At 39.1% G+C, this 22,427-nt stretch overlaps 1 protein-coding gene across 2 annotated transcripts in view; it reads left to right on the forward strand.

Annotated features, from left to right (window-relative positions):
* LOC121314136 (phosphatidylinositol 5-phosphate 4-kinase type-2 alpha) overlaps positions 1 to 22,427 on the forward strand; it is a 69,624-nt gene that overhangs the window by 40,420 nt on the left and 6,777 nt on the right. The window contains exons 2-7 of one of the 2 annotated variants that reach the window (XM_041247090.1): positions 1,499 to 1,596; positions 2,371 to 2,467; positions 10,521 to 10,673; positions 11,619 to 11,765; positions 15,678 to 15,716; positions 18,566 to 18,667. In XM_041247090.1, coding sequence (XP_041103024.1) covers positions 1,499 to 1,596; positions 2,371 to 2,467; positions 10,521 to 10,673; positions 11,619 to 11,765; positions 15,678 to 15,716; positions 18,566 to 18,667 — 636 coding nt within the window. The remainder of the gene's footprint in view (positions 1 to 1,498; positions 1,597 to 2,370; positions 2,468 to 10,520; positions 10,674 to 11,618; positions 11,766 to 15,677; positions 15,717 to 18,565; positions 18,668 to 22,427) is intronic. The other variant, XM_041247091.1, reaches the window with a different exon arrangement.

The following is a 22,427-nucleotide window of genomic DNA, read 5'->3' on the forward strand; positions in this document are numbered from 1 at the left end:
TCTGAAATCACTCTATCATTTTATCCTATGGGGAGAAGTACCTGTTGGGAGTTCTTACTAACAACATCTTAAAATTCGTAACACTGCTTTTTCACTTGCGCCCCCACCCCCCGCTCTGTGTTTCCATTGTATTTAGAGCTGTTAATAAGGGTGTTCTAAATCACCCTGGGGAGGCTGGGTAACACCAGCAGGAATAATGTACAAATAAACATTTACACTATCTATATCTGCCGCGGTAGATGATTAAAGTAGGCCCCACTGACTGTCAATCTTGACAGTTTTCTTTCGGGTCAGTTGTGGATAACAAAGTACAAATTAGGCCCTGGATAGTAATTAACAATAGCGGTTTCCATGTAATCGGTTTTCCTGATTTCCTTTAGGAGACGTTCCATATCAAGTATTTCTTTCATACTTTCCACTCCAAAAAGGAAGCAGATCCGGGAACAGTGTATTCGTGTTTTTTTTTTTTGTTTTTTTTTTTGTCATAGCCAGGGAGGAATAGCTGACAGTGTCATTAATGTGCTGCTGTCAGAAAGGACAGCCCTGAGGTTACCAGACCCCACAGTGTGTCATCAGGATGGCTGCTGCACTGTAAAAACACTCCTGCAGTCGTGTCAAATGCAGCTTTCTAGTTTCTGGATTGTGTGTGTGTTTTTGTGATGAATATGCTTTTTTTTCCACTGTAAGCAATCTTTTTTGTAAGCTGTTTTTTACTGTGTAAAGCTTAAAAGTGATCCTATTGAAGTGTAAATACTTCAAAGCAGGTGTATAAACTAGGTTGTCCTGAAGATGCCCCTGCTCACAGTATTTTAAGAGTCAGATCCTGGTTTGTTTGCTGCCTTGCGCTTGCACTGACGTGTTGTCTTGTTTCTGTAAACAGGAGTTGCAGTGCTCTCGCATACAGCAACAATTTTTCTAAGGACTTCAGACACTAATCCCACATCATTTCAGTGTTGTCCTATCAGTCAAATGCGATAAGTGCCCCTCCTTGCTCTCCCACAGTGTCAATCTGGGTGCCAGCCAGTGACTTCCGCACCTAAAAAAATACTGGGACAGAATAATAAATGCAGAACGACTCAAGAGGTGCATTTTTTGCCCTTCTTAAATCGGTAATCTGAATTGTTCCACTCACAGGGAATTGCCACAGACACATTGAGAAGAAGCCAGATGGGAATCCAAATTCAAAAATGTTACATGAAATGCATGCCTTCATCATTCTGGCTACACCTGACTGACTTTTTTTCACACGTTTAGATGCAGATCAGGCTTTCGCTTTAACCTTTACAATAACCTACTGTAATGATTCAAAACCTGCATAAAAATAAACTGGATTGAAAGACCGCCTGTCTATAGAGATCAGCCTGATAGAAAGACTTTCATTGAGTACTGGGCTGTAGCATAATGGAATGCAATTTTTTCCTAATGATTTTGGCTGTTATAAAAATGAAGGTTTTAAATGAGTTGTAAAAAGAGGGCCTCTCTTTTGTGTTCCAAACAGATCAACGAATTGAGTCATGTTCAGATCCCAGTTATGTTGATGCCAGATGACTTCAAAGCCTATTCGAAGATAAAGGTGGATAATCACCTTTTCAATAAGTAAGTACAGTAAATAGCATGATATTATTATGCTGCATTTTTCTTCTAATAGCTGTAGCAAAATATTTTGTATTGATCATGTATTTTGCAGCAGCTGATATTTCTCACAAGCTTGACCCTTTTGTCGTAATATGCTGCCTTTATTGACTGATGACTATTGCTGTTGTGTGTCAGGGAAAGCATTGAAATGTTTCTGACAGGACAGATTGCCCTGAAGGGGTTTATGTTACATGCTAAAATTAAGAAAACCACCTTTGTCAGGTCAGGTGCCCCATCGATAGTCAGTCAAACCCAGAGAGGAAAATGCATTCGATATACTTATTGCTAATAATTATAAAGCAAGTATGAATAATGCAATTGAAAAGGATACTGTGAGTGTGCTGCAATTCCGACTTACTTATTAAATAGACTGAAGGATTTTAATATTGACTTCCAGCTACTGGAGTACATTATACTGTACTGACATGTATGCAGAACACATTCTAATGTTGTTATTATCAAGTTAGGCAATTTTTTTTTAAATTCAACAAAACAAACAAAAAAACAAATTAAAAAAACTTGTTTGTAGATTAGCTACATTTTTTATACATTTTTTACTTCTGTTTTATAAATTGCATTTTTTGATTCCTCGCCCATAATGTAGTACCCATTTGTTATGCTTTAAATACAATTAAAAGGACATTCACATACTTTACATTATTAAATATATACTTTTCAATACACTTAAAGGGTGATGCTTTTTTTTTTTAAAATGACCTTCTCTATGTTTTACAGAGAAAACATGCCTAGCCACTTTAAGATGAAGGAATATTGTCCAATGGTCTTCCGAAATCTCAGAGAAAGATTTGCAATTGATGATCAGGACTTCCAGGTATGTGGGCCTAATTAATTCTGAATTATAAAGCCATTGCCACCAATAGTGATCTACAGAGGCATCAAGCAAGAGCTAGGCATTCAATAAACTACAATCAAATTTGCAAAGGCAGAACATTTGTTTTCCAAAAGTCATTAAAAAAAACTTCCAGATGATTTATTTTCCTCCCGGAAGAAATATGCAGTTTTTACATGTTCCAGTCAGACCAATAACAGGAAAGACGTTTGACAAAGACTTCTTGTCAAAACTGTGTGTATTTTTAGTACTACTGTTTCTTAAACTAACGTGGCAATTGCCATTGTGCAGCTACACAACATTTTTAAGGAATGAAAATAGTTAATTATGCAATAAATGACAAATTAAAAACTGCACAAAGTGCAGTACACACTCACACACACACTGTGTGGGGGGGGGAGGGGGGGGGGGGGGGGGGGGGGGGGGGGGGGGGGTACAAAAGGTTGTACAAAAAAAAATTGGAGAAGGAATCTATGAAAAAGACCTAGGAGTTTTTGTTGACTCAGAAATGTCTTCATCTAGGCAATGTGGGGAAGCTATAAAAAAGGCTAACAAGATGCTCGGATACATTGTGAAAAGTGTTTAATTTAAATCAAGGGAAGTAATGTTAAAACTGTACAATGCACTAGTAAGACCTCATCTTGAATGTTGTGTTCAGTTTTGGTCACCTCGCTATAAAAAAGATATTGCTGCTCTAGAAAGAGTGCAAAGAAGAGCAACCAGAATTATTCTGGGTTTAAAAGGCATGTCATATGCAGACAGGCTAAAAGAACTGAATCTGTTCAGTCTTGAACAAAGAAGACTGCGCGGCGACCTAATTCAAGCATTCAAAATTCTAAAAGGTATTGACAGTGTCGACCCAAGGGACTTTTTTGACCTGAAAAAAGAAACAAGGACCAGGGGTCACAAATGGAGATTAGACAAAGGGGCATTCAGAACAGAAAATAGGAGGCACTTTTTTACACAGAGAATTGTGAGGGTCTGGAATCAACTCCCCAGTAATGTTGTTGAAGCTGACACCCTGGGATCCTTCAAGAAGCTGCTTGATGAGATTCTGGGATCAATAAGCTACTAACAACCAAACGAGCAAGATGGGCAGAATGGCTTCCTCTCGTTTGTAAACTTTCTTATGTCCTTATGTTCTTATAAGCAAACATACTGAAGTGAGAAGTGTCTGACTGGAAACCTGTTATGTGTTTTACAGAAAATGCTGCAAAATCCCAGAGAAACACTCTTCTCTTTTTGGCAATTTGCATGTCCAGGCTGTATGCAATATTCCATTAGCAGTGGAATTCACTTTGTATGCCTGTGGTTGTAATTAAATAATGGAATTGCTCTGATGATGTTGTTGAGGCTACCTGCTAGGTAGTTCATTGTGCCACAATATTAAATTGCTAATATTATTATTATTATTATATTATTATTATTATTATTATTATTATTATTATTATTATTATTATTGTTTCCTGTGGGGTTGTCCCATATCTACAGAACCACTCATGTAATAGTTGTGTATATATTTGGCACGATACACATCACAGACAAAAATATACAAAACAAAGCATTAATATCATACTGTTATCATATACACACGCATTGCACAGTAACACAAAGCAAATGAAATATGTACTTGCTGAAGCGGTTTTTATTTTAGCAGACAAGTTGTTCAGTTGTAGCAGCCAGTAATGTAGCAAAAGTCACAGGGCAGTGACGTCACTCCCCTAGCAACAAACCTCCTGTGTTGGGAATGGGTTCTTTCAATGCTGCGGGTTTGTGCATTTAAGAAAGGAGAGGAAGACTCATGAAATTAGTTGGAGACAAGCTGATGAGAAGCAATTACCCTCTGCAGTACGATTAAAATGGTGCACGGCTTTTTGCGCGAAAACTTCGAAAAAGCAAGTCAACAAAGTTAAAAGAAAAAATATAAGTATATATTTACGATCAATTTATAAATGAAATAGAATTAATGCACTGGGCAGCAGTCAGGCGATAAACGGGCCGCGGGTCCCTGCCCTAAACCTCCTGGCTCAATTAAGCTAGGATGACCCTATATTGAATATTAAGATTGAATTACTTTTCCATTTCAATCACACAATAAAGGTGATTTACACGTATAACAGTACAACAAGTTTAAAAATAAGAATAATACAAAAAACATCTCCCAGCGGTGATAATGCTCTGTGGTATATCATATTGTTTTAGAGATAGATGAAGAAAGAAACTTTTCAAAACTTTTGGGATTACCAGTCAATTCATTTTCTCATTAGTTGTTGGTTAAATAAATATAAATGTACCGGCTGTTTTTAATGAAAGACCATTTGTTTGGTTCCTAGAGCAGCCTTTGCGCTTCTCAGAAACAATTTATTATCGGATTGACATCAGAGAGCAATAACAGAGTCACTGAAGGAGATAAATCTTTTCAACTTTTCCCAATTGAAGAAGCTAGTGTTATTGTTTTTCATGCTTGGGATTCACATTCTTATTAAATTGGGGTTTGAAAAGCCATTCAATGTAACAGATCTGACATTTGATTAGGTAAGATTATTGGAGAATATGCCTCCAGCCTTCTCATTTCCAGCTGGTGTGTTAAATTGCTGTCTACTTTGCCAGATGAGCCACCTAAAATAGTTATTTCAAAAAGAAAAAACACCTTTTTAAAGTGCTTGTACATTCCAGTGAATAGCATTTAAATTGTTTATTTTCTTCCAGTAAAATAGCGACAATTTCCACACTTCATTACGTATGTAAGTAGAGTAAAACATTCCTTCTCTGAGGGCATTTCGTTACACCATATAAAAATGTAGGCATTAATGAAGGGGTTAACACTGCGTTTGCTTTCACTTTGAAACTTTTTACCCCTACGCACTCACCAGCTGTACAGTCGACTCATCGATCCGAGTGCCTCTTGTGGCGACACATTCAGGCAACATTGAGCTACAACAGTGTTATTACCTTGAAAGTCTTAAGTAGAGTGTATACAATCTATGTTAATAACTTTTACCCTTTTCTAGGGTCCTACATAAACATCAATGTGATTTATTTAAATATGGACTCCTAAAATCACAAAAAAGTTATACACTTATTTTGAATTTTGGGTCCGTAGTAAGGCACATATTTAGGCCCAGAGTATGCAGTTTAGACCCCTGCAAAACCCAGAACCCAGAAATTCATTTTCGGGGGGGGGGGGGGGGGGGCACTGGGGTCAATTCCATTTCTAATCCCAGTTCGCTTTTAATCAATGGAATTGACCCCAAATCTGTGGAGGGGCGAGGGACGGTCACTGCCACCTGCACCCTCGTTGGGGGAGGACCCCATACCGCCTGCCTTCTACTTAGGATTTCTAGCGTCCTACTTCAAATCGGAATGGAAGGACTGGGCCTTCGGTACTTCATACAAGCAGTGTTACCTACAGTAAGCTGTCATCTTATTGTACCACAGAAACTTGACAGTCCACTAACATGGTACTGTATAATAGCATTTCATCAGTCCACAGTCCTGTTTCATATGTCATTGGTTTGTGTAAATGAGAGACAGCATTAGGAGCTGTGGGGAGCTCTCTCCTGTGGTCTCTGATGGTTCTGCAGTACAGCTGCTTCTATTAAACATATGCCTTTTAAAATACCTACCAGCCCTGGTTCTGCTACTTCAAGACTGACTTCTAATGATTCTTGTCTCTCACTCGGTTTAATACTCTCACTGCAGACTGATATCTGACAACTGCAGTCTTTGATTTCCTCAGTGGCCATTCATCAGTGTAGATCTGTATACAATGTTCTACAGCAGGAGAACTCAGAATTACACACAGATCGGAATCTTCAGAGTATCACACATTTTCACTGAACGTTACAGACACCTGTGCGTTCCTTGTTTTGTTGTTATTTTGGTTTTTTGGGTGGGGGGAGGAAGGGGGGTTAACTGTAAAAATACACAAACAGCATAAGAATAATACAGAAAATTAAAAAAAGAGAATAAATTAATGGTCTTTTTCAGTGGTTATACGTTATCTGAATTTGTGCTGTGTGAATCTGGAATCATAGATTTGAAGCTTGTGTTTTGTTTTCCAAAAAGTGAAATGTAGATATTAAAAAGTCAGATGTAATGTGAGATGTCTGGGGGCTATAGTTTTTTAGTAAAGATATGTATAAAGTGCATTACTGCTGTGGTGAATACATTGTGTTGTGTACACTAAAAAATAAATAGCTTTATACAGCAAAGTACAATTAAATTAACTTGTAATAAATTACTTTAACAAATGTGCAAATTATATTTTGAAACCCATAAAGCAACAATAGGCTCTATAACTGTTTTACCCAGCTTTAATTTGTATAAGATCTTTAAAAATGATGATTCAATTCTTTGTACAGCAGCCTGTATTCTTGCTATTTCATTTCAAGAGTTTTTCTTTTTTGAAATCTTTGTAAGTGAAATACTTGCAGTTCAGTCCCTCATACCCTCTGTCACTCTTTCTGTCCAGCAGTGTTTCCCAGCTGCTCTGAGTGCTGGCATAGCCTCAGTCACTCGGGTCCTCAGAATATCTGCATCTACTCATGTTATTGTTTACCTTATTTTGTGGCTGTCATGGCCAGGTAGGTTTTCCAGGTAGCCCATTAGTGGTCTGTTAAATATTTATATTGTTTTTAGTCCAATTGTGCTGACAAATGGATAGTATTTTTAAATAATGAAGTTGTATGTTCTCAATCAGTAGTGATTCAGCGGTAAGTCCTGTGCATGAAGAATACTAATCAACCTGAAAATGATTGAAATGGGATCCATTCCAGCTTCTCATATCCAAAAGACCTATTTGTTTCTGAAGGCACATGCAGAGAGGAGCAGTATAATGAAGCTGTTCTCTGTCTGTCCGTCTGTTCTTCACATGCTGTATAATGCACAGGTAAACCAGGTTCTCAGAAGCACCAGTTATCCAATATAACTGTTTGTAGCAACTGTGTGAAACAGAAATAGGTTATAACAGCCATAGATGCATCACTTTGATGTTGTTGTCAGAGCCCCTAGGTATTATTTGAGCCCCTAGGTATATATGATATATAATATATATATATATATATATATATATATATATATATATATATATATATATATATATATATTATATATTTATATATTTTTTTTTATTATTTTTTTTTTATTTTTACAAATATGAAAGCCTCTATCCGCTCCCTTGCCTTCACGAGGCACAGTGCAGAGGCAAATGATGATGTTTCCTGTGTAATGTTATGACTGCGGATATCTGAATATGTCTTTGATGTTCATACAAATTGTAAGGAAGCCAACAGCATGGTAGAACAGTTTCATGAATATCAAACTGTATTTATGTCAGCCAGGCGTGAGGTGCGCTCACAGAGCTGTTAACTCTCAGGGTACAGGAATCCTGCTCTGTTGTTTCATAGCATTATTGTAAGGACATTGACTGACCCACAACCCAAATTCATTAGTAAAAAATAAATAGTCTGGACTTGCCATTATTCTTTTATTCCCCTGCATTTTAGAATGTGGTTTTGAGTGCATTAGAATATATGTCTCTGTTATGGATTGCAGTCAAATAAAAATAATTCAAGCATAAACACTGATTTAAAGGAAAAAAACAGCTTAACCAGCATGCAGCAAAGAGTTTAAAACGACAGCAGTCTCTGCTTATCCAAAGAGCAGGGATGCACACAGTCATTGCAAAGGTCATGCATGGTTGTGTTGGTAAATATCTATGCTGAATTTACTTGGCTGAAATATATATATGTTACAGTTAAAGCTGATTATATAGTGATTGTCGATTGTACAGTATAAACCAGCACAACTTATTCTACTTTACTGGAGCAATATAATATGCAAATGCAGAGAACTCCTCATTTATACTACCAATTCATTTCTCAATCAGTACATTGTGGCAAATCATTGCTAAAGATTAGAGTCCAGGTAGATTTGACGAGTACCTGTGGTTCTTTCCAACATTCCAGAAGAGTGAATGAGAAAATTCCAAGTGGTCTCTGAGACATTCGAAAACGATTCAGTACCGTCAGTCAATCAGATTCCAGTTCTAGCAGGCTGTAATAGATGGTAGAGCCATCAATGGGCACTAACGCTTAACCTATTTCACACACCTGCTGTAAACCGTTAATCTGCCACAGTACATTACAGGTACCATTTCATAATCCACAAAAAAGGTGTTTTAAAGTGGGGATGTCCCCACAATATCGTTTTTTCAGGAGTCACTATCTTTGTGGGGACGTTTTCTCAAATGTTGGCCCCACATTGATAGTAATACCTACATCTGTTCGGGGACATTAACATGGTTAGTAAGCAAACAGTAACAACACAAAACAGCGCAGGTGTTATCGGCTTGACTAATGTCACACTCCAGTATGCCAGTGTATTTGTTAGATGTGTAGGGTTTGTATTTCTGAGAAGTTATTTGAAATACAGAACTCTCCCATTTGGTGATGTCATCAGGGGGCTTAGATGTGCTATTCCTGTCTGTGTAAACAAACTGTTTATGAACTCACAAGGTGTGCACCCAAATGCGTGGACACATGATGGAGAACGCTGGGGTCCAGAAATAGAAGCTTCACTAATCCCCGTTGTTTGTTTCAACAGGCCACAATTTTCATGGCTGGGGAAGTTGGCCAAGCATTGGTTTTTAACGTGAACAGTTAGTACACTGTAGATTTTATTAATAATACTAATAGCGCCGTTCTGTATGACGTTGTTACTACTGTCTCATGCAGTTTTTTTTTTCTGATCAATTGTCATCTTCCTTCAAACCATGTATTTATAATATATTTTACTACACCAAGAACAGGGTTGTGTGTTGCTGCACACAACTGGTTCGATCAACCTCCTCCCCCTCCCCCCATTTTCAATGAATGTGAGGGAATATATAAAAAAACAGTAGTGTTATTAAATATACATTGATAAAAACAATATTAATAGCAATTATCTTGTTGGGTGTTAAGAGATTAAAATTAGTTACCCGAGCTCAAAAGCCTTGCACAGTGTTCAAATGTCCTGTATTGATCCTTGCTGTGGATTCCTTCATTTAGATTCAGCCAGAGGTAGACCTCAGGGGACTGCAAGACTGCAACATGGCCTTTTTGGTTGCTATTAGGCCAGACGATAATAGTTTAATAGGGAACGGAGTCAGCTGGGCTCTGGATAGGTCACCTAAGAGCAAGGGTCCTTGGTCCTGGGGTTTGGGCTACCTCAGAGCCAACCTTGGCTGACAAGCCATTGACTATTTCAGCCCATAAAAAGTCACATGCACACTTTTAACATGTGTCAGTATTTATTACAACTGCACATTTCCTGAAGCTAGGCTTAAAATATACACCAAGCTTCAGCTGCACAATAATTGAGAGAGAAGTAAGATGATAAGAGAGGTTATTTTAAAAGGCTTGCATGGACAGCTTCAGCCCTGTAGTGCTAGAACAGCATTTTTAATTGTATGCAGAAATATATTTTCTCATGCATCTAGAAGTATTTACTGTCTATTGGGAGCCAAGGTTGAATCTAATTTGTGAGCAGTAGATTAGCAGAGCTAGCTGGTGTACAGGTTAGCTCATTCACTTCACTTATTCAATGTATTTTCATGAGTGCACTTGTTTGTTGAGATAATAAATGTAAATGTTTACGAACATCATTGCATTCTGATATTTATTCAAAAAAAGTTCACATGCAGCAGTAAAAATGCAGACTTTCTAGAAGAAGATTAAGTGACCAGAACTGGGTAGAACACTGTGGTTCTGTTCCATTTTGATTATAGGATGTTACAGTCTGTGTTTGTGTAACTGGAATAAGAAAGACAACTTTGTACTGGAAGCATCAATAGGATTCAGATTTGCAATGACATGTTCGATGCATCTGTACTCAAATTTGTTTCTTGAGCCTGAAAAGACCATGCCTTGCGATCAAACATGCCTTTTTTTTTCTTTTTTTTTTTTTTTTTTTTTTAGCTTGTCCGCAGTTCACCAGACTCACTATATGAAATGGATGTGGTATAAAACACTGTCTTCCTTTTTTGCTCCAGAACTCGCTCACAAGAAGTTCACTGTTTACAAATGACTCACAAGGACGCAGTGGTGCACGCTTTCACACCTCGTGTGACAAGAAATACGTGGTGAAGACTATCACAAGTGAAGACGTGGCGGAGATGCACAATATACTGAAGAAATACCATCAGGTAAATAAGAACACAATGTGTACTGATCGGGTTGCTGCATTGCATACTTTAAAAACGTTCATTGTTGACTCTCATGCCAGCTCTTTTGATTATGCAGGTTTCAACAGTGGTTTAATTGTAATATTCTGATCCCCTGTGGGGCAGACAGTAAATCTTAACCGGAAGTCTTTTGTGGTCCCAGTACTTCTTTAATGCTGGAAGCTATTCATTTCCACGTCATACTTTTAAGTTATTGTCTGAATTTTTAATCTTCTGCCATTAGTCCTACATTACCTCGTTTCCGTGCACCGCTCACCCGGGCTGAAAACCCTGCTGCCCCTGATACTACGTTGCCATGTTAGTTTAGCCAGCCCGCACTGGCTGCCAATCTGAGCTAAACTTGACGAGTGTAAACATTGAATCCACATCCAGGGGGAGTAGGTTTCTCCGTGCCTATTCTCATATGTTTTTGTTTTTTTTTACTTAACAAAAAGCTCAAAAGAAGTGTCAGCATTATCAGAAACAAAGCAATAGCCTCCATCCGTTTGGTTTGGTAAAAAAGTGAATGCAACCTTATCCGCAAGGCTTGCTGGGAAAGAACCGCCAACATCCATCAAACTCACATTGATTGGAGTCTTATCACTCAACGGGTAGACCATCGGGGGGGGGGGGGGGGGGGGGGGGGGGGGGTTCAGGAGGAATGTGGGAGATCCCACATCGGTTCGGTTTGCCAGTCAATCTGTGCGCATGGAATATAAGTATGCCTGCCCTTGGGATTCTTTCCTCCTCAGTTTTCAGAAGCCACAGTAAGGAAGGCTGGGGCTTATCAGTATATGGATGGGTAACATCCAATGAAAACCCATTGTTGATGGCAGTCTGGGCACCAATTCAAGCAGTGTCTGAGCATGGGGCATTATGCTGTGGGGTTCCTCCAGTAACTCTACTGTTTCACCTTCCACCATGCAGTTTGTTGTAGAATGCCATGGAAACACGCTTCTGCCACAGTTCCTGGGCATGTACCGGCTTACAGTGGACGGAGTTGAGACCTACATGATTGTAACAAGAAACGTATTCAGCCATCGACTGTCTGTTTACCGGAAATATGATCTGAAGGTAAGCAGTGGGAGAGGATGGGATGAGCTTTTATCTGCATAATATAATGTACATATGCTAACTGTACTGCATCAATATCTAGTGAGTACTGGAAAGTAGTTAAGAAATCTGGATTCAGATACTTTGCATTTCTTTAACTGTTACAAAAAGCAGCCAGCTCGCTGGCTACTGACCTGGGAGAAGGGGGACCCTCTTCCCACCTTTGACGAACTGTTTTCGTATGGTCGAGCGGGAGAATATAGTGGAGGGATTTGTTCCCTTTACAAAAGATATTAGACAATTATTATATATATAGATATATGTGTTTGTAGCCTACCTTTTAAACTTTACAGAATATTAAAACACACATTATTTTTTGAAAATGTATAAAAATAGACTTCCTTTGAAATATTTTACCAGTCTTTGAGTCTCTGTGCAGAGGGTCTTTAGAACAGAAACCATCAAATTGTTTTCACTGAAAGCAAATTCCCAGTCTCTTCTTCTCTGTCAGAGTGGCTTGTATCTGCAGTTTATCAACTTGTTTTTCACTGAAAGCAAAGACCACTCAAATTTGCATATTTGTCACACTGCCACATTGAATTATCTTAGTCTGGAAATATTGTCTTTAAAAAAAAAAAAAAAAAAATCATAAGAATTCTCAGTTGAAAACTTCAGTGAGAAGCTATTGTTAAGTCACAGAATCTGTCTTTATAAGATTCTGAGTTTATCTCCTGAGAGAATTCTATGTCAGACCGACCAAAAAAACATACAGTTGATATTGGATGCTGGATACAAGTTAGCCTTTAGCCTGTTTTATTATCTGCTGACATGAGACCCACTGCTGTTAAAGCTTGCAAGCATATTGGGTGCCATCACTGTCATGTAAGGAAGTTCTTGAAAGAGAGCCAGTGATAATTCCTTTTTTTGGCATCTGTGCTGCTGACAGCCACTGGAGATCAAAACTTGCCGTTAATCCTGATTTACTGAAAACCAAATGCTTGCTTAAGGGAAAAGAGCTTCTCTGATATCAATATTGTAACATTGCTTCAGTTCAAAACTGGCCTTGTCAACAAGATAATGCTTTTGTTTGAGTAAACGAAGCGGTATGTAGCGATCCACATGACATCTCTGTCGTTTAGACTGACTGGGAGCTAATGCGCACTGTGGCAGGGACAGATCAAACCCCATCCCTCCCAACCTTACCCTTATTTAAATAAGCACACACACAAACAGCAATTTATCACACTGAACTGTAATTAAAGCCTAAAAATAAGTGTGATTACTACATTCCAAAAAACATAGCTGAAATTGACTCTTACAAAAAAAATAAAAACCATGCCACTAGGAATTCTGGACTTTACAGTCCCCACCCCCCCCACCCCCCCAGCTTCACCCACGCTGCTTTTAAAGATTTCTATATCAAATATTTACCTGGCAACAAAATCTTTTACAGTGTTCTCAAGAGCACAAACAAACTGTCTCCACTCTATCTTGATCTCGTTGTTTTCCACAACCACTTTCAGGGACAAAAATAAAACAGCCCAGACTGCTTTAGGGGATCATTGTATTTTGCTTGCACTAATGTTACATGCAGGCTCATACAAGAGAAGCTTGTCTATAGGACTATACAGCATGATGGATTCCAAAGGGAGTGTCACATTGGTTCTGGCGCTCCCGTGGTTTACGAAGGCAATGCTTACTAAGTTTAAAAACATTTAGTTGCATTAAACAGAACACTGTCGCTCGTATTCAAAAACATCACGGAAGTGTGGTGCTCACTCGACTCGACCTAATTATTGCTTATTCAGAAAGCAAACTGTTTTGAAAGTAGACTGGAAGCTCACTTACACAGTATAGATGTGAGTTTCCACACTATATTTTTGGTGTATGACAAACAGTAAACCTGTAAAACCTATAGGAAGCTTATAGTAAATATGTAGTTCTCATTATTAAACCCTTTAAACTTGATGGAATTGCTGTTCATATGTATTGTGCACTATCCTATAATAAGTGGCATTTTATTACAGTTTATTTATAAAGTTATTCATGCAGCCCGTATAAAAACGACCTGTAGTGTTTTGGACACAGTAATGCAGGATACACCTCATTTTTATGCAGGAGTAGCATACTGCATTTTACTATGTTAAAATTGTACCTTATCCATCATACAACAAGCTATCTATTACTTTATGAAGGGCGTTTTGGGCTATTTTAACTTTGTTTATGTATTGTGTGATAATAATAATGCTAATAAGAGACAAGAATGTAGTGCTGTGCAAAAGTTTTAGGCAGGTATGAAAAAATGCTGCAAAGTAAGAATGCTTTCAAAATAGACATGTTAATAGATTATATTTATCAATTAACTAAATGCAAAGTGAGTGAACAGAAGAAAAATCTAAATCAAATCCATATTTGGTGTGACCACCCTTTGCCTTCAAAACAGCATCAATTCTCTAGGTACACTTGCACAAAGTCAGGGATTTTGTAGGCATATAGTCAGGTGTATGATTAAACAATTATACCAAACTGGTGCTAATGATCATCAATTCAATATGTAGGTTGAAACACAATCATTAACTGAAACAGAAACAGCTGTGTAGGAGGAATAAAACTGGGTGAGGAACAGCCAAACTCAGCTAACAAGGTGAGGTTGCTGAAGACAGTTTACTGTCAAAAGTCATACACCATGGCAAGACTGAGCACAGCAACAAGACACAAGGTAGTTATACTGCATCAGCAAGGTCTCTCCCAGGCAGAAATTTCAAGGCAGACAGGGGTTTCCAGATGTGCTGTCCAAGCTCTTTTGAAGAAGCACAAAGAAACGGGCAATGTTGAGGACCGTAGACGCAGTGGTCAGCCAAGGAAACTTACTGCAGCAGATGAAAAACACATCATGCTTACTTCCCTTCGCAATCGGACGATGTCCGGCAGTGTCATTAGCTCAGAATTGGCAGAAAACAGTGGGACTGTGGTACACCCATCTACTGTCCGGAGAAGTCTGGTCAGAAGTGGCCTACATGGACGACTTGCGGCCAAAAAGCCATACCTCCAACGTGGAAACAAGGCCAAGCAACTCAACTATGCATGAAAACACAGGAACTGGGGTGCAGAAAAATGGTAGCAGGTGCTCTGGACTGATGAGTCAAAATTTTAAATATTTGGTTGTAGCAGAAGGCAGTTTGTTCGCAGAAGAGCTGGAGAGCGGTACACGAATGAGGCAGGCAACAGTGAAGCATGGTGGAGGTTCCTTGCATGTTTGGGGCTGCATTTCTGCAAATAGAGTTGGGGATTTGGTCAGAATTAATGGTCTCCTCAATGCTGAGAAGTACAAGCAGATACTTATCCGTCATGCAATACCATCAGGAAGGCATCTGATTGACCCCAAATTTATTCTGCAGCATGACAACGACCCCAAACATACAGCGAAAGTCATTAAGAACTATCTTCAGCGTAAAGAAGAACAAGGAGTCCTGGAAGTGATTGTGTGGCCCCCACAGAGCCCTGATCTCAACATCATCGGGTCTGTCTGGGATTACATGAAGAGAGAGAAGCAACTGAGGCTGCCTAAATCCACAGAAGAACTATGGTTAGTTCTCCAAGATGTTTGGGCCAACCTACCTGCCGAGTTCCTTCAAAAACTGTGTGCAAGTGTACCTAGAAGAATTGATGCTGTTTTGAAGGCAAAGGGTGGTCACACCAAGTATTGATTTGATGTAGGTTTTTCTTCTGTTCACTTACTTAGCATTTTGTTAATTGATAAATATAATCTATTAACATGTCTATTTTTGAAAGCATTCTTACTTTACAGCATTTTTTCACACCTAAAACTTTTGCACAGTACTGGATATGTTTTAAAAGCATTGGTTTGTAGGTTTTATAGAAAGGCCCTGTGTTTCAGTGTATATTCATTTGCTGATTTGATTTGTATTTCAGGGCTCCACAGTTGCTAGAGAAGCTAGTGACAAAGAAAAGGTAATTTTTTTCTCAGTTTTTCTCAACAGCTTATGTTTGTCGTGTTTTAATATTTCAATAAAGGAGAGTGATACATAACATGATTAATTATTTCCTGAAATTGTATTTTTGGCAGTCATATATGGCTGTTTGTTTATTTATTTATTTATTTATTTATTTATTTGTGTATTTATGTTCTCAAGCCATGTGGAATGAGCCACTGCTCTATCATGGAGTTTGGAAGATAACGGCTGATTTAGTTTTTCGGGGAGAAGGGTATGTGTGTGCAGGACTTCTTTTTGTAATAGCACTGTGATGAAGGGTGTGTGTGTGCAGGAGTTCTCTTTGTAATAGCACTGTGATGAAGGCAAGCACTGTGGGAATGATTGTATCATTTTGTTCTTTCTTACAATGGCATGAATCATCATCCTTTTATTTTTTTTTTCATTTCTTTCTCATATTTTCTGACCTTTTTCTAATATCCTTATCACTGTCTCCTCACAGCCAGCTGGGATACAACTTTATTCCCCACTTGAGGAAGAAGTTACATGTTAATTGCATTTTATTGCCGGTACAAAGGCCACAGTGGGTGTTGCAGGGAGACCGAAATAAAAAAAAAAATTGCGTATGATCATGTAATAAATGGATTACACATAGAGAGGGTTTATTCAGCTGCAGCAGTAACACATTGTATTATTATTATTATTATTATTATTATTTTTACTTTATCATTCTACCAGTTTATCAGTTGCATCTATTACATGCCAATAAAATATGCCCTGCCCACTGCTGTGATATTACCAGGAGTTGCAGCACTACCTGATCTTATCTGGTGAGCTGAAGCAGGCTGGCACTGTGCAAGAACCAAGCACAAGCATGTGTCTGCCGGGTCGTCTTTCACATAGTTTTATAACAAACCCAAAGAGCTTGTTGCAATATCTGTAGTTGCATTGCATGAGTTTTGAATACACGGTACAACCTTCAATTTGACTTATATAAGGACTCTGCTTTTGTAGCTGCTATTGAGAGCTGGCTCAGACAAGCAGGTGACCCTGCTTTTTCTTTTAGAGAAGTGTTTGGCTCCCTGGTGGCGTGGCATGTTATAGTGTAAAATTATTAAGCTGAGTTCGGTCGAGCCCTGTGCTGGTCATGCAGACAGACTGGGCTCGCTGTCAGGCTCTAGGAAGGGAAAAATAAGTGGGCTTCAAGATGGAGCTGTGACTGTCCGGGCTCTGTGGAGACCTTGGAGAGCTTCCAAGCAACCCAGACAGGTTCCACTAGCATCATTCTAGAACAGCCAGAACAGAACCCAACTGCTGTTTCCACAATAGCTGATTTTAGCATCGGTAGTCATTATCAGAATATGTTTGTTAAATTACCGATTGCATGGAAGATTTCATGTCTGTTTTTTTTTTTTTTTTTTTTTTTTTTTTGGGGGGGGGGGGGGGGGGGGGGTGCTGTTATGACACAACTTTAACCCTCCAGTATATACCGAGTTTGTTTCACTTGCAGTGTTTACAGTTTACATAAGGGAGTGTCAATTGTAGTCTCAGTCTCTTTTTTCAGGAATGCTAATATTTTGTTTCCAGTTTATTAAAGTGCCAGAAAATGTAACTTGAGGTTGCTTTAAAGTACAGTAGACAAAATGTATTTTCTTATATAATGTACATAATCTACATCTTAAGTTGCCATTTATAGATAAGGTATTTTGTTGATCAGTTAATCGCTGGTACTATAATCCTTATCATATGAGACTTACTTGATTAATCTGTTAATAAATCATTTACAAGCCCGCTAGTTTATAACCATTTCTATACCCACCATTACTTACAGGCTGCAGTAGATATGGCTCATGATCATGATCTCTGTATTGTGCACAATGTTCTCCTGTGTATGACGTGAGCTGCAGCACATGGCTCATGATCAGGCTGTCTGTCTGTATTGTGCACAATGTTCTCCTGTGTATGAAGTGAGCTTCTCTAGCAGCACATGGCTCATGATCAGGCTGTCTGTCTGTATTGTGCACAATGTTCTCCTGTGTATGAAGTGAGCTCCTCTACCAGCGCATGGCTCATGATCAGGCTGTCTCTTTGTATTGTGCACAATGTTCTGTGTAAGAAGTGAGCTCCTCTACCAGCGCATGGCTCATGATCAGGCTGTCTGTCTGTATTGTGCACAATGTTCTCCTGTGTATGAAGTGAGCTTCTCTAGCAGCGCATGGCTCATGATCAGGCTGTATCTCTGTATTGTGCACAATGTTCTCCTGTGTATGACGTGAGCTTCTCTAGCAGCACATGGCTCATGATCAGGCTGTCTCTCTGTATTGTGCACAATGTTCTCCTGTGTAAGAAGTGAGCTTCTCTAGCAGCACATGGCTCATGATCAGGCTGTCTCTCTGTATTGTGCACAATGTTCTCCTGTGTATGACGTGAGCTTCTCTAGCAGCACATGGCTCATGATCAGGCTGTCTCTCTGTATTGTGAACAATGTTCTCCAGTGTATGAAGTGAGCTCCTCTAGCAGCGCATGGCTCATGATCAGGCTGTCTCTCTGTATTGTGCACAATGTTCTCCAGTGTATGAAGTGAGCTCCTCTAGCAGCGCATGGCTCATGATCAGGCTGTCTCTCTGTATTGTGCACAATGTTCTCCAGTGTATGAAGTGAGCTCCTCTAGCAGTGCATGGCTCATGATCAGGCTGCCTCTCTGTATTGTGCACAATGTTCTCCTGTGTATGAAGTGAGCTCCTCTAGCAGTGCATTGCTCATGATCAGGCTGTCTCTCTGTATTGTGCACAAAGTTCTGTGTGTGAAGTGAGCTCTAGCAGTGCTGTCTGAATGAACCCCCACTCTTCTCCTTCACTGTTTTGGCAGCACCGTTTCCAGGATGAATGCACCAAGTTGCGCCATAGCAGTATGAGCCATAGGCTGCAAACAATCAAGATTGCAACGCGTTTTTACAGCTCCGTCAAAAATGTAAGGAAACCGTACTGAACGATAGCTCTTAAGGCATGCACTTTCAGTTTCGTTTTATTGATGTGATTATAGAAAAGACCAAGCTCACCACATGGATGCTTTTGATAGAGGTAAAGTTGGGTGTTTATTACAGCACAGGTTTGTCTAAACTGAAATCTTGCCGTGCCTAAACTAAATTCCAACATTATGGGCGATCATTAAACACATCAGTGATGATTAGTTAATTGACCCATAAAAACACTGGTCCACATTCGCTCCATTAATGAATTGATTTAGCTAACCACTCACAAAACAGGTTTACTGGGGTTGTACTAACATCAATAAATCTGCTAGGACTTCCAAGTCACTGCTGCTAGGCAGAAATGTAGTTTTGCTCTGCAATGCTGCTGTATGGCGTTCAATGTGAATGACTTACAGAATATATTTTGTCAACATGGTGGGTAAACAGCTGGTTACAGAATTAATGTAAGTAATCCTGCCTTTTAATGGCAGTCCCATGTGTCTTATAGTGGAGATACCATCACGAATATGTGTACACACTGTACCGTGTGAATATGTGCAGACAGTGTACTGTGTGAATATGTGCACACACTACTGTATGAATATGTGCACAGTACTGTATGAATATGTGCACACACTGTACTGTATGAATATGTGCACACATTGCTGTATGAATATGTGCACACTGTACTGTATGTTACATTTTTCTACCTGACACTTGATTGGTGGAGCTTGCAAAGGCAATATCTTAGGAACCAATTGTCAGGTTTTTAGTGAGATGATACATGTGCGTTTGTTACTATATACTGTTCAACATGCTGAGGATAAAGGTCATTATGACTTGCGATACTAACACCAAAGGTGTTACTGCATTTAATTGGCAGCCAGGGGTGTGTGCACAGTATGCAAGTGATGAGTCTTAGTTTATCTCTGGAGGAGAACAAAAATATGATATCCTGGTAATAGAGAGGCTGTGAAAACAGTGAATGTAATCATGTTTATTTGCATAGCGCTAACCTAACGATTAACATTGTAGCAGTGCTTGTTAGAACATAGTCTGTTATTATTTTTTATCATTATTTTTTACATGTTATAAAAGTATATCTCATTTATAATTCCGAAAGTTCACATTTTAACCACAGTGACAGTGATAAATACATTAATAACAGCGTAAGTAATCACATGGACAAAATGCAATGAAACGCTGAAACATGTGCATATCTCAGAACAATGCAAAAGTAGGTCAGTTGTGCCAAAGTTAATGCAGCCTGCAAATAGCATTTGGTACCTAAACAGCAATCAATGGAATGAAATGATTCAATAATAGTTTAGTGTGTGGTGAGTGACTACAGGACTGACCGTGATTGGTATGCATAGGGTTTGTTGTATCTCAATATAAAGTAAACTTGATTATACTGCGTTTGTATTTTTAGCAGTATCAATCAATCAATCAATCAGTCTTTATTTTATATAGCGCCTTTCGTAGTGGAACACCATCACAAAGCTCTTTACAAGATGCAGCAGCAACAAGAAAATCCATAATACTTTAAATACAGAGAAATACATGATATACAGTAAAAAAAAAAAAAAAAAAAGCATCATACATTAAGTACAGGGGGAGTGCATAATGCATGATAGTAGCATAATACATGAAATAGTAGCAGCAACACAGCAACTAATGGCAGATATCAGGCTTAAAGAGCATGGAAAGCAAGAGAGAACAGGTGTGTTTTGAGAGTTGATTTAAAGCGAGTGACGGTGGGAGCATCACGCACCAAAGCTGGGAGAGAGTTCCAAAGAGTCAGAGCCATGAAGCTAAACAAGCGTTCTCCAGGTGTGGTGCACTTTTGCTTGGGGATAACAAGCAGGCCAGAGTCGGAGGACCTCTGCTTGCAGGGAGGGACAGAGCAAGTCAGCAGGTTGAAGAGGTACTTGGGACCTGTGTGATGAAGGGCATTGTAGATGAGCAGGAGAGTTTTGAAAATAATCCTGAACTTTGTTTCGAAGATGGTGGAAGGAAGATTTGACCACGGAGGAGATATGGGCATCAAAGGAAAGGTTGCCACCAAGTCTTGGTACTGTGGGGGAAGGCACAGCCTCTGTGAGCATACATGATTTTTAGTTTTTTTAATCCCACAATATCACAATCAAAATATCAATATCGGTGCCCATCACTACTTCTTAAAGATATTGACACTTTTGAAATATTGTGCCACATGAAATAGAATAGTAATAGCTGTTCAGTGTTACATGCCAGTCCCAAAACGTAGGATCCAAATACCAAATCAAAAGTGTAGAACTTACCTGTCAGCACCAGACAGAGTGCAGGCAAGTAAACAGCATTCTTGAGTATATACAGTCTGTATAGTGTAGAATACAAATCCAAGGGTTTAAAATGCACTGGTCACCACTGTACCAAATGGTCATTGTGAACCTGGAGAGAGTCCAACCAGAATAACCCCAGGGCAGAACGTCTATCTAGTCATGAGGTGATCAGTTTTGACTTAACCAGTCGCACTCGAAGCAGAAAGATGCTGCATTTGCTGCTCTGCTTCTAAATGTGGTTCGTTCTGGTGTTCCTGCTCATTGGTGGTTTATTGTCTCCTGGGGATGCATGTGGATATACTTTGTATGTCCTGAGTAGGACACCTTAGAGATTTACGTATGCACATCATTTTAGAAGAAGAATGTAGGGATGTATTGAAGCCCCCCACCTGGATTGCATCTTACATTACATGTAGTAATAGAGGGATATATGTGCCTATGTGTCTGTATGTCTAATTCACAATTGTCATCTGTAGTGGGTTATGTGTGTCACTAACATGCTTAGTGATGTGTGGTGTAGTTTCTTATCAGAACATTTGGGGTATTGGTGGTGTGTGTGTGAGGGGGAGGAGGGGGAGGTCTCTGTTGTTTCTTGTTTTTGTGAGGGGGGGGAGGCAGTGCTATTCAATTGATGTTTATTGAAACTAAGCTCCAGGTTTAATTTTATTAAGGTGTTTTCTTATTTGTAGTTCCTCTCACACAGTATCCATTTTCACATCAGGCTTCAGGTCACAGATACTCAGAAAACTGAAACCCGGCACACAATAATACAGAATTCTGAAACCCTGGCAAATAAACGCTTCCAGGATTAAGCTATGTGAATTGCACACGAATAGGAGGATTACTGTGAACACTACTGCTAAGGTAACAGATCACAACAAACCAACCAAACACATCCCATAAGCGTTGACAGGATATGTACCTAAAGGTTTGTATTATCACTCTATAAATATCTTTTCTTTATTCAGAAAATTCTGTTTGCTTCTCGTGAGAGTTTTTTCCATAAAGTGGTGTGTTCGTTTCTTGCTGTTTGCAGCACATCCTGTATGGAGCCCCACTGCTGAACTTCGTCTCGTCACATTTATCTTCACATTGTATATAGCGTGGCAGAGTTGTTTTCCTTGAATTACTCCTAAACCAAATTAACCACAGCATGTGTGTGCTTGTGTGTGTGTGTGTGTGTGTGTGTGTGTGTGTGTGTGTGTGTGTCTTTGTGGATGAATATTCAGCTCTGCTCTTTAGCCATGTGTTAGCAGGGCATTGGTAGAATAAAAACCACTTGAGGCTGTTGAAAGAAACCTGTTTTTTCATGCTCTTACAGTATAAATCGCATTTAAAATGAGTGCTTTAGTCAAGGGGCGCCCTTTCATTGAATAAAAACAACACTGGGGAAAACAAATGAAAAGCAGAAAACTATAAAATACACCTAACAATA

The sequence above is a fragment of the Polyodon spathula genome, chromosome 4 (assembly GCF_017654505.1).
Source record: "Polyodon spathula isolate WHYD16114869_AA chromosome 4, ASM1765450v1, whole genome shotgun sequence".
In the NCBI taxonomy this organism is placed as follows: Eukaryota; Metazoa; Chordata; class Actinopteri; order Acipenseriformes; family Polyodontidae; genus Polyodon; species Polyodon spathula.